Source organism: Convolutriloba macropyga, chromosome 3 (genome assembly GCF_964194025.1).
Source record: "Convolutriloba macropyga chromosome 3, txConMacr16.3, whole genome shotgun sequence".
Classification (NCBI taxonomy): domain Eukaryota; kingdom Metazoa; phylum Xenacoelomorpha; order Acoela; family Convolutidae; genus Convolutriloba; species Convolutriloba macropyga.
Genome location: NC_134470.1, coordinates 6,218,344 through 6,231,802, shown reverse-complemented (window position 1 = coordinate 6,231,802; position 13,459 = coordinate 6,218,344). Strand labels below are relative to the sequence as shown.

Genomic DNA, 13,459 nt, shown 5'->3' with positions numbered 1-13,459 from the left:
ATAATGCGAAAAAGAAACATTCAATTGATAAAAAATATGAGCAAAACCATATGCAAACTTCCGTCAGAGTTAATTCTTATGCTTTTATGTGCGGCAGTGTTTTTCAGACGCAGGTGATAGACCAATAAATTTTGATTAACAAGAAAAACGATCAGAAAAACTACTGCTGTTGCTTTTTCAATTAAAAAAACTTTTTTTATAAAATCATCTTTCATCACATGCTTAGTTTTTAAAATTGACTCAAATAACACTTGTTTCATGCCTTTCCAAATTCCATGAAAAGCAAGTTTTGTGTCATTGTTGACTTTACAGGCAACAGCAAAGCTTTGAAGGAGCTAACCTCAAGGCTTTGCAATTTTTGTGCACGAAAAAGTAATTATCTTTTCTTGCAACGCAAATAACATTACTATAGTTTCAATTTGTTCCTGATAGAACACAATTAAGCTTGCTTGTTCCTATTTCAATGAGAAAATTTCTTGAAACAGCAAAAAAAAACAAAGATTGGTATTTGAAATTCTATTTCAGTTGCAAAACGCCTTTTTCATGACTGTACGTAAGGTCAGTGACTAATGATTTTGAGTTCCGCTACTTTTCGCGCTTGTCTGCCGTCCTTCTCTCAAAGTGATGTTGCCTCTTTGATGCTAAGATGCAATATGTGACACAAAATACAGTCGAAAATCGCAAAAAAAAATATTTAAGAAAGATAATTATTATAATGCGAAAAAGAAACATTCAATTGATAAAAAATATGAGCAAAACCATATGCAAACTTCCGTTAGAGTTAATTTTTATGCTTTTATGTGCGGCAGTGTTTTTCAGACGCAGGTGATAGACCAATAAGTTTTGATTAACAAGAAAAAGGATCAGAAAACATATTGCTGTTGCCTTTTCAAATAAAAAAAATGTTTTTTTAAAAGCATCTTCCATCACATGCATTTTTAAAAAAATTGGCACAAATAACACTTATTTCATGCTTTTTCAAATTCTATAAAAAGCAAGTTTTATGTGATTGTATTTTTACAGGCAACAGCAAAGCCTTGAAGGAGCTAACCTCAAGGCTTTGCAGAATTTGTGCACGAAAATGTAATTATCTTTTCTTGCAACGCAAATAACATTACTATAGTTTCAATTTGTTCCTGATAGAACACAATTAAGCTTGCTTGTTCCTATTTCAATGAGAAAATTTCTTGAAACAGCAAAAAAAAACAAAGATTGGTATTTGAAATTCTATTTCAGTTGCAAAACGCCTTTTTCATGACTGTACGTAAGGTCAGTGACTAATGATTTTGAGTTCCGCTACTTTTCGCGCTTGTCTGCCGTCCTTCTCTCAAAGTGTTGTTGCCTCTTTGATGCTAAGATGCAGTATGTGAAACAAAATACAGTCGAAAATCGCAAAAAAAAATATTTAAGAAAGATAATTATTATAATGCGAAAAAGAAGCATTCAATTGATAAAAAATATGAGCAAAACCATATGCAAACTTCCGTCAGAGTTAATTCTTATGCTTTTATGTGCGGCAGTGTTTTTCAGACGCAGGTAATAGACCAATAAGTTTTGATTAACAAGAAAAAGGATCAGAAAACATATTGCTGTTGCCTTTTCAAATAAAAAAAATGTTTTTTAAAAGCATCTTCCATCACATGCATTTTAAAAAAAATTGGCACAAATAACACTTATTTCATGCTTTTTCAAATTCTATAAAAAGCAAGTTTTATGTGATTGTGTATTTTACAGGCAACAGCAAAGCCTTGAAGGAGCTAACCTCAAGGCTTTGCAGAATTTGTGCACGAAAATGTAATTATCTTTTCTTGCAACGCAAATAACATTACTATAGTTTCAATTTGTTCCTGATAGAACACAATTAAGCTTGCTTGTTCCTATTTCAATGAAAAAATTTCTTGAAACAGCAAAAAAGGAGAGATTGGTATTTGAAATTCTATTTCAGTTGCAAAACGCCTTTTTCATGACTGTACGTAAGGTCAGTGACTAATGATTTTGAGTTCCGCTACTTTTCGGGCTTGTCTGCCGTCCTTCTCTCAAAGTGTTGTTGCCTCTTTGATGCTAAGATGCAGTATGTGAAACAAAATACAGTCGAAAATCGCAAAAAAATATTTAAGAAAGATAATTATTATAATGCGAAAAAGAAACATTCAATTGATAAAAAATATGAGCAAAACCATATGCAAACTTCCGTCAGAGTTAATTCTTATGCTTTTATGTGCGGCAGTGTTTTTCAGACGCAGGTGATAGACCAATAAGTTTTGATTAACAAGAAAAAGGATCAGAAAACATATTGCTGTTGCCTTTTCAAATAAAAAAAATGTTTTTTAAAAGCATCTTCCATCACATGCATTTTAAAAAAAAATTGGCACAAATAACACTTATTTCATGCTTTTTCAAATTCTATAAAAAGCAAGTTTTATGTGATTGTATATTTTACAGGCAACAGCAAAGCCTTGAAGGAGCTAACCTCAAGGCTTTGCAGAATTTGTGCACGAAAATGTAATTATCTTTTCTGCAACGCAAATAACATTACTATAGTTTCAATTTGTTCCTGATAGAACACAATTAAGCTTGCTTGTTCCTATTTCAATGAGAAAATTTCTTGAAACAGCAAAAAAGGAGAGATCGGTATTTGAAATTCTATTTCAGTTGCAAAACGCCTTTTTCATGACTGTACGTAAGGTCAGTGACTAATGATTTTTAGTTCCGCTACTTTTTGCTCTTGTCTGCCGTCCGTCTCTCAAAGTGTTGTTGCCTTTTTGAGGCTTTGATGCAGTATGTGAAACAAATTCTAATCGAAAATCGTTAAAATTTGTTTAAGAACGATAATTAATATAATGCGAAAAAGAAACATTCAATTGATAAAAAATATCAGCAAAAACCAGCGCCAAACTTCCGTCAGAGTTAGTGCTTATGCCTCTAAGGGTGGCGGTTTTGAGTCAGAGGCGGGCGATAGACCAATAAATTTTGATTAACAAGAAAAACGATCAGAAAACTACTGCTGTTGCTTTTTCAATTAAAAAAACTTTTTTTATAAAATCATCTTCCATCACATGCTTAGTTTTTAAAATTGACTCAAATAACACTTGTTTCATGCCTTTCCAAATTCCATAAAAAGCAAGTTTTGTGTCATTGTTGACTTTACAGGCAACAGCAAAGCTTTGAAGGAGCTAACCTCAAGGCTTTGCAATTTTTGTGCACGAAAAAGTAATTATCTTTTCTTGTAACGCATATGACATTACTATAGTTTCAATTTATTCCTGATAGAACTCAATTAGGCTTGCTTGTTCCTATTTCAATGAGAAAATTTCTTGAAACAGCAAAAAAGACGAAGATTGGTATTTGAAATGCGATTACCGTAGCAAAACGGCTTTTCATGACTGTCCTTAACATCAGTGAGCAAAAATTTTGGTTTCCGTCACTTTTGGTGTATGTGTGCCGCCCTACTCCAATGGCTCTTTTGCCCTTATTAGATGCCAAATAACAGTATTTTCTCAGTACTTTAAACTTGTAAGAATCTTACAAGATAAACATTCGTCTTACAAGATCTTACAAGATAAACATTCGTCTTACAAGATCTTACAAGATAAATATTTTTTGTAAGAATCTTGTAAGATCTTACAAGATAACCATCCAGTCTCGCCGAGGGTAGTATTAATTAGCAGGAGCAAATAACTAGTATAAATAAGTGATTTTAAAATCGCACATTGACGATCAATAATGTGCATTCGCATATAATGTTCCGATCCCGATCATCCACATCGTGACTTAATTGTCTACCAAATGACGAAGAGATAGGATACATTCAAAAATGCACAAACTATTCAAAACCAATTGATGTATGAGTTTAAAAAAATTGTCATAAACTCAAACCTTTAACCGAATTATTAATGCAGCATTAAAGACCTTGAGACCTGATCTGCAATAAACGAGACTCTAAGGCAAGAAAACAACAAAAAAAACATTAATTTCGGAGAAAACTCTGTATATTTAAAAGAAAAATGTTGATAACAACGTCGCAATTGTATGAGATAAAACCTGAATCAAACAGGTTAACCTTTTTTTCAATACAAGTTGTTAATACAATGAGTTTTCTGTTAAACGTGACTGGGTACCAGTTGACAAAAACATGAGAAAATGGGCGAAGCTGACTTGAAACCTAATGAACTAAAAAGACGATACAACTAATCAGCTTTCTACTATGAATTACAAAATGGAATTACATGTTTCAGCTTGAAACCAGTATAACCTGTCTTTAGAGACATTAAGTCATGCTTGCAGTTTTTTATCTGAATTCTCAGTGTCAAAGTAGTGAAAACTTCGATTGAAACAAAAAACCAGCAAAAAGAGTCTAAACTTCACAAGAAGGTGGAATCGACATCGCATAATTAATATTAAAAAATAGAAAGAGAAAATAAAGATGAGAAAGGGGAAAAATTTAAAGTAAACTTCATAATTTTGAAGAAAAAATGTAGAAGTCATGAAACGATCAATCGTCAAATGTGCTTTGAAAAATCAATTCAAATTTCATAAGAAGGCACTCAGACCTAACTTTATTCTTAAAACGACTAATTAAATGATATGAATTACTCGCAAAAACTGATACCATAACTAATTAATTTTGAGAAATTCCATTAAAACAATAAGTAATCAGCTGGAAAAAAAATAAATGTGTTCAATTGGTCCTCCAGCCAACAGTAATGGGACCTGTTATTAATGAGATATTGTGACAATTGATCAAAAAGAAACCAAAACTAAAGGAAAACTGTAAAAAAATTTAACTCTTTCATGACATCTTAAAGTAACAAAGTCATATAAGCGATAGGTGAAGTATACAACAGTCAAGAGTTTAAATTTTTCCTTGAAAAATTTAACTATCAGAATCAGATCAAATAATCCAAAACATTATTTTACCTGTAAACGCAAGACCAATTCCACTCGCCTCGACATTTTCTGTTTTCAAATTTTTCATACTGCTGAATTAATATCTTGATCAAGTGTTCAACACAAAAAGATAATTGTGAACAAAACAACGGAAATCATGCTAGTGTTCAAAGAAACTTGATACCTTGATAACTCTTCATAAAATCCGAAATCCAAAAAAAATCTTTTCATTTTGACTTTCTATGTCTAACGCGCTTCTAAAGATACCGCTGAGAACTCTGTATGTTGGGGATTTCGATGGGCGAGAACTGACTTAGCAAAAGAAACTTGGAATCTACAAAGAACAAATTTTGTTAGCAGAAGGCGAAAAAACAGTCGGACCATTGATCTATTATCTCCTAAAATCACGGCCTGAAAAAATGCCAGAAAATTGTTATGTTGTTTTTGACAAAAAATACTTGCAAAGTTTCTGTGAAGTTGTTATCGTTTCTATAATCCATCGAAAGCAGCAAAAAAAGCGGAAAGTTGTCCCTTCAGGTTCAGTTACTCAAATGTTTTTTGTCGTATGCTTCATTTACCTTTTCAATATTTGCTATAATAATTGGCCAAAAGTAGTTAAAAAATTCTGTTACTCCAAATTTATAGGTTTTTGCTAGCTTTTTTCGAGATTTATGTTTAAATACATTGTATTTTTGGCAACTAGTTAATTTTAATAACTCTACCAAGCTATATTGAAAGTTATTAAGTACAAATGTAGGTTTTGGAGAGTTTGATTTTATCTCTTCATCTGAAGTTTCCGACATCCGACGAACTTTTGACCTTCTGCAATGGATTCACTACTCAGATTTCCATCAAGTTAGCTTTCTATATATTGCACGAACAACTAGTTACGTCGAAAAGCCCTTAGGATTGGCAACTCGACAAACGTTAACTTATGTAAGGGAATCAAAATTTTTTTGTTGCGCTGGTATCAAATTATAGTCGAAACATATACTATTACAATTAAGACGCGCTGTGTTAAATATTTGGGAAATTACTTGGAAAGGTCCCTAAAAAGGCTTAGCATAACTAAAAGAGAACTTGACAAGGAACGTACGAACAAAAAACAAGTTAACTACTTGCGCAAGTAAAATAAATTGTTTGATTATCGATTGATTTAGCTTGTCACATAAATATATAAAGTCTCTGCGCGACAACATAGACAAATATACTGCATTTTTGACCAATTTTGCCAGGACTGAACATTTACCAGAACTAAGAATTTCAAATGCTCAAAATTTTGCATGAAAACCTCAATTAGTTTTGATCAAGTTTATTCAATACAATTAAGTTATGCTCTAAGATCTTACGAAATTTATTCAGAGCGATTGATTTATAATGTATTCTTAGCAGAACGAATGTCGTACAATACGAAAGTTTATATTTTAATCTGAGCATAAACAGACTTTTTCATTTATCAAAACTAATGAAATTGAGGACATCTGAAAATAATTGAAACTGACCCGTCTGTTTTTTAGAGTTACAGAATTACATATCTCAACGTTATTTCTTAGAAAATAACAATATTGGGTCATTATTTGTATGAATAATTAATTCTTCTGTCTTTCAAGTACTGTTCTTCTTTTTATTTCTACTAATAATTTCTTTACAAAAATCTTGTTGCTTTAAAAAAACAAACTTTGCACTTCAATTTGCTGAGAAAAACTAAAAATGTGGCAATATTTGACATAATGGCCTAAAATTGTGAAAAAAGTGACCTGAATTCCCATTTTTATCTGCTGATCATGATCAAAAATGTTCAGATTGTTTGCAAGTGCGCAAAATGAATGGATATATTGCATAATCTTATCAATTGAATGGTTTTATTGCATACAAGAGTACCATTTGCGGTCGGTGCGGTAATATCGACAAAAGTTGGATAAAAAAAAATACTATGAAATATCCTATCGCAAATTGACACGGGCGATTGAAAAAAACTCCTGATGACTTAAAAAACTCCTGAAAAAACTTTGATTGAGGTGACTTAGCTAGCTGTGAATAGTTACCCTGAAAACATTGTCTTCGAAGCAAGGGCTTACGTCTAATTATAAACATCAACTGGTTAAATTTGGTTTCTTTTAATGATTTGTTTATTTGAAATTATTGGTTTTTTTTCCATTCTTTTTGTAAGCTCCTTTTGCGTTCACGACCAGATAATTTCTTTCAATCCAAGATTATAATAGTTAATTATTTACGTTAATCATTCAAATGCATTTGTTATTGTACGAGCCATCAAAAAATAATACAATTTCGGAGGGAGAAAAAGGCTACTGTTTTTAAGTATGAGAGAAGAAAGTGGTCTAGGGAGCAATCTTTCATTTGAGATTATTATTTTCTTTGATTAATTCCAATATACTCAAAATCAATTTTTTCTAAGGCTTACTTTTTTCGGTTGAAGACTTATACCTTGTAAACCGTATCATTTAACTTTTAACATTAAAAAATGTTAGTTTTGCAGAAAATATTGTTAGATCTTCTTTATATAATTTTAACCACAATGGTTGACCTATTGGCGAGATATCCTTAAATTTTGCCAACAGAAAACAATTCTGGTAACATTGATTCTTTTTGTAAAGTTAGTGTAATTCTAGGCAAATAATTTTTGAATACAAATTATTACTCCGAGATTTCAGCCTCAGTATTAACCATGTTTTTAACCTCTTGTAATAAAAACAAACAGAAACTAGTTATCGGCCTTTAATTTATAGTTAATAGTAATAGTTACAACTATAAATTTAGTTCATTTATTTATACACCCGGGTGGAGGTTTGACGGTGATTTTTCGTAAGAAATGCGGTGAAATGCGGTGAAAAAAATTCTCACCGCGTATTTCTTACATCTTTTTGCGGTGAGTGCGGTGAATCGCGGTGAATTATTTATTTTCACCGAGTTCCCAGTATTCTTGCAAGAAAAGAATCGACCCCACACGGGATCGAACCTCTGACCTCCTGCATGTCTTCAACTACTTAGTCCACTGCGCCAACTTTCACGTACAAAAACACTTTACATTGAAATTTCTTGTAAAATTAAATCAGATTGAGTAAACTTTGGAAATCAAATGCGGTGAATTTTTGTAAAAAATGCGGTGAATTTCGCGGTGAATTTTTGTAAGAAATGCGGTGAAAAATGTGGTGATTTTTTTTTCACCGCATTCACCGCTTTGACCGCATTTCTTACATTATTTTGCCACAAAAGTCGATGCGGTGAATTTTTGCAAGAAATGCTGTGAATTTTGCGGTGAATTTTTGTAAGAAATGCGGTGAAATGAGGTGAAATATTTATTTTCACCGCATTCACCGCAATCACCGCATTTCTTACAAAAATACAACGCATTCACCGCATTTCTTACAAAAATTTACCCAAAAACCTCGACCCGGGCGTAAATGAACTAAGCATATAAAATTAAACATAATTTATACTATAGGGTACTAATAATTAGTTTACACACATTGAGACTTCAATGATTCTAATTTTTAAACAAATCGTTGATATTACCAATTTTATTATGGAACAAACCGAACATATCTTCTTTCATTTGCAGTCAAAGTGCATGCTACATCAGGCGACGAAGTCATCTTTGGAACCGTGAATAACTCACTATCTGTGAACGACTTCGATGCACATACATTCTGTGACCCACATGACTGTTTCCAGTTCCCCTACTCTGTCAACCAATTTAGAGGGTAAGCTACTCCCACCCAGCAAACAACAATTCAGCACCTGTCAACCTTGAAAAAATTTGTTGGAGTATTTTGCGCAATTAAATTATAGCTTCTGCAATTTAAAAATAGCGTTCTTGGACCACTTTTTGCCATTTTTTTGCATTATGATTTACCATGTAATGACACGTGCTCTGTAACTGGGGGAGCATAATGTACTGGGGGGCACAAACGGAAAAGATCCCATTCGTCTTATATTGACTGCGCAAATTATTATACGTTTTGAGCACTTTTCCAGCACCAATTTTGCATACTTTACAAAGCGCTTTTTACTAAGCGCTGCCACAGAAGGGCATCGGCATTGTGAAATTATGTAGGGGCTACAAACGATCGACATTATGCTGCTCGGACTTAGTTTGAGTACATGAGTATTATTTCAGAATACACAGGATAAACTTTGCCTTGGCAGACTCAATTAGCTCAATATAAGTATCATGAAGATAAACTGCGGATACAAACTTAAAATACACATGATAGCAAAGTTTCAGAACCAAATTTGGGTTTTAAAGTTGAAAAGTGCTCTGGAATAGTCATTTCAGTGCTCCTACATTATTTCACATTTAATGGATTTCTCACAAAATTGTCCTCTTCCTTTTGCTGACACCTTTGTGTTGAATATCAAGACCATTTTTATCCACGCACGTGCCTAAGCTTGTCACTAAGCTTGTCACTAAGCTTGTAACTAAGCGTGTCACTAAGCGTGTCACTAAGCGTGTCACTAAGCGTGTCACTAAGCGTGTCACTAAGCGTGTCACTAAGCGTGTCACTAAGCGTGTCACTAAGCGTGTCACTAAGCGTGTCACTAAGCGTGTCACTAAGCGTGTCACTAAGCGTGTCACTAAGCTTGTCACTAAGCTTGTCACTAAGCTTGTCACTAAGCGTGTCACTAAGCGTGTCACTAAGCGTGTCACTAAGCGTGTCACTAAGCTTGTCACTAAGATTGTCACTAAGCGTGTCACTAAGCTTGTCACTAAGATTGTCACTAAGATTGTCACTAAGCTTGTCACTAAGCTTGTCACTAAGATTGTCACTAAGATTGTCACTAAGCTTGTCACTAAGCTTGTGTCTAAACTTGTCAAAAAGTTTGTCATTAAGCTCGTCATTATTATCTTAAACCACAGTTTTTGCTTCTCATTTAATTCTTAATAATCATTTCGAACAATTTACTTGAAAAAATTTTTAAAGTTGACCACGAAATTTAGTTACAATAGAAAGTTCAGAAGGTTCTGAGTGCAGCCATCTCGACAATATGCAGCCTGAATAATTTCAAAATCGTTATGTATTTTTAAAATTCATCTGCCATGTTTATAGGATATGAATTTTAATAGTTTAAGCATAATCTTGAGCCGTATTCGGCTAATTAAATGATATTCCGTACAAACTTCTGATCAAAATTCTTCATGATACTACAATTATTTTGCAAATATATTACAAAAGAAACTATAATAACTTCTCTTGAGATCAACACATAGTATTCTTGCTATTGTTCAAAGGGAATAAGATATTGCCAACATGATAATCAATTTGATCTTAATACTTCGATTTGATAATCGAAAACGATTTAAAAATGTCTTAAGTTGTTCGTTTTTTTTGTCTCTCGTACTATAAATCCCCAAACGGCTAAACGTCAATTGTTGTCAAAAAAGTTCCATCTTCCAGGTAAAATCTTTCCCATTTCATTTTGCAGGACAGGAACGTCTAGAAATATTGACACATTTTTGCTTCTTTTAATTTTTTGACAAAATCTTTTTGACAAATTTGGTAAAAAAAATTGCAATTGAGCTCTGGGAAACAATAATTGCAAATCAATTTACAAAATACTGATGATCAGTTTGATTTCATTAATCAACAGTTATATGGATTCTGTCTTTAATGGAAATTTCTATGGAAAACATGAAAAGTGTGAAGTGTATCACCAAGCTGACATTATTAAATATACTTGAAATCACATTTACATTTAAAAATTTTCATGCCAGTAGCAATTTTTAACTATTGGCTTCACTCTCTAGTCTCATTTTTCAGTCAGTACGAATATTGCTTTTTTGTTTAACAGAACCTCGACTAAACTAAAATGCTTTTATTGTTAGAGTGACTGTTTTATATAGAAAATCAAAACTATATTGATGACTGATTCCGCTTCATAAAAAATTTTATCAAAACTTTGTTGACATTTTATTTACTCAAGCACATAGAGGTTTGTGCTTGTATCGGCTAAAAAAACAACTGAAATTTAAAACTAGTGACTGTTTTATGTTATTCATTATCTTATTTTATTTAATTTTCAAATCTTTAATGGCAAAATATAAATGGTTCATGCAAAAAGATGCTTTGCTGAAACTTTCACAAAGTTTCCGCTTGACTTAATCAAGAATCGAATAGCCAATCTAAGTCAGTGCTGACTCAGAAAAGCTTTAATCGCTATGAGCGCTCCAATCATGTTATTTGTTAATAATTTACAATATATTAATCAATTCTTATTTCTTGAATGATCTTCAATCAAAAACTTACCAAGACATTGTAAGTCTCGATCCAGGTGCTCACCATGATTTAGTCATCTTTTGACTTGATTAAGCTACGATCCATTTCTAAACACGCTAACTTTTCCATTTCCCGGGTTGGCCCATCTTAGATACCATACTTAAGATCATTTATGGTTCCATCCACGGAGGGCCAAATTTTCGTGTATGATCTTACCATGGTATCCAAGATACCATAAATGGTCGGGTGTATGATATCTAAGATAGCCATTAATGGAAGCTCTATGGTATCCAAGATAGCCGTTAATGAAAACTCTATGGTATCTAAGATCACCATTAATGGTAACTATATGGTATCCAAGACGGCCAAAAATGGAATGTGTATGGTATCTAAGAAAACAATCTATGGAAGGTTCATGGTATACAAGAAAGCCACTAATGGACGGTTTATGGTTTTTAAGAAAATCATTTATGGTGGTTATGTGGTTAATAGGAAACGAAAACTGCAGGAGAAGGGTACTAAAAAAAGTAACTGGCAAGACTTTTGTATGAAAACAGCATAAGGCTAATACCAGAAACCAGCCAAGTCAAAACCCATGAATTGAAGCAGCTAAGAATCTTTAATCAGTTTGTATCCTATCGATATTCTTTTTCGTCGTGCCATAATAACGATATTTTCAAAGTAAAAAATTTAAAGTAATCATAGTTTTTTCATGCATATGTTATCAAAAAGACTGAAAAAAATAGGCATAATCATCTTACAATATCGTTGTGATCCTGATATCAAATCCTAAAAAATACATAAAAACAGAAAAGTGCTATGCTTTGATTAATAAATCAAAGCATTAAAAAATACTGTTACTGTCTCGGTGTTTTTCTCAGGCTTTCAAAATTATTTTTTTGAACAATCTTTGGCTAAAAATAATCGAGTTAGAGAGGGAACAAGCAATGGTGTTGCTCATTCAACAAAATTGTCTTGCTACAACTTCCTAAACTTTCCTAGTCTTTCGTTGTTTGGTGTGAAATCTCCTTATGCGTTGTAAAAGATTTTTTAGAGTCAAAAAATGAAGTTGCACAAAGAGTTTTATGATCTTGGATAGGGCCATAGAAGTCTATGGTTTTGGAAAGACACCATATTTTTTCCATGAGTAATTTTTAAATCTCCCCTTTTTTGTCTTAAAACCGCATAGGACATTGTTAAAAACATTTTTGAGTCGAAAAATGATGTGGCACAAAAAAAGTTTTATGATCTTGAATGGGCCACAAAAGTCTATGGTCTTAGATATGGTATCCAAGGCACCATAAAATTTTTTTCTCAAGTAATTTTTAAACCTCCATTTTTATCGCCTGATACCCACATAGGACATTGTTAAAAGCAGTTTTGTGTCAAAAAAAGATGTTGCACAAAAAAAGTTTTATGGTCTTGGATGGGCCATAAAAGTCTATGGTCTTGGATATGGTATCCAAGGCACCATAGAAAAAAAAATTTGTTGAAGGCCAATGGCAACTACGATATATATGTTGTACTGCGTGGTCCAGAAAACGGCATTTGAGATCACCTTTAAGTTTTTGTATGGTCTTATGTATGGTATCAAAGAAGCCATACAACCATACATGTCTTACGTATGGTTTCCAAGAAACATTTATGGTGGTCATCCCGGGTTCAAGACTCCTTTGAAGAAAAAATTTGATCATTGTCACAGGTCCAAATGTTATCTAGCTCCTCGTACAAATCGAAATATATAATTAGAAATAATTCTGCTTTCTTCAAGATATCTCAATACTTTGGCCGAAACTGACAAGTATATGCAAGAGTTAGGACTGAATTGATGGTGTACAGATTTTTGCACCCCAGACGATTGTTTCATATAGAATTTCAAGACCTGAAAGTTGTTCGAGTAAATTTTTACAGAGCTTGAAATCATTCATCAAAAGCATGTTAGCTAAGTTGAGGTCGCAGACCAAAGTGATGCGTAGCTCTTCATACTAAGCTTCATTTTGATAAATGTTCTTGTAAAGAGACATTGTTGGCGCCACTTCACAACCCGAGCAACCCGAGGTTATGGCAGACGGTTAGGGTTACCTCTAAGCTACTCATGGACCCAACGAACGTTATTCCATCAGTTCCACAAGTGTGGCTATTAGCACTTAAATGGTGCAAAATTGGCATTTTTCGATATTTTGTTATTTATTGTTAAATTTCTTAAGTTGTTTATTTATGATTCTTTAGAAGATGGTCTTTTTCGAGGCATTTAGAGCTTCGTAATAACCATCCGTGCTTATGTCAACAAAAGTAAAGAATTGCAGTAATTTGACATTTACTATGTAAACAATGAC

The 13,459-nt window shown here is 32.9% G+C and overlaps 1 protein-coding gene across 1 annotated transcript in view; it reads left to right on the top strand.

The window, feature by feature from the left end:
• LOC142336807 (uncharacterized) overlaps positions 1-13,459 on the top strand; it is a 70,597-nt gene that overhangs the window by 21,429 nt on the left and 35,709 nt on the right. The window contains exon 8 of the mRNA XM_075385739.1: positions 8,468-8,609. Within this exon, the coding sequence (XP_075241854.1) occupies positions 8,468-8,609 (142 nt within the window). The remainder of the gene's footprint in view (positions 1-8,467; positions 8,610-13,459) is intronic.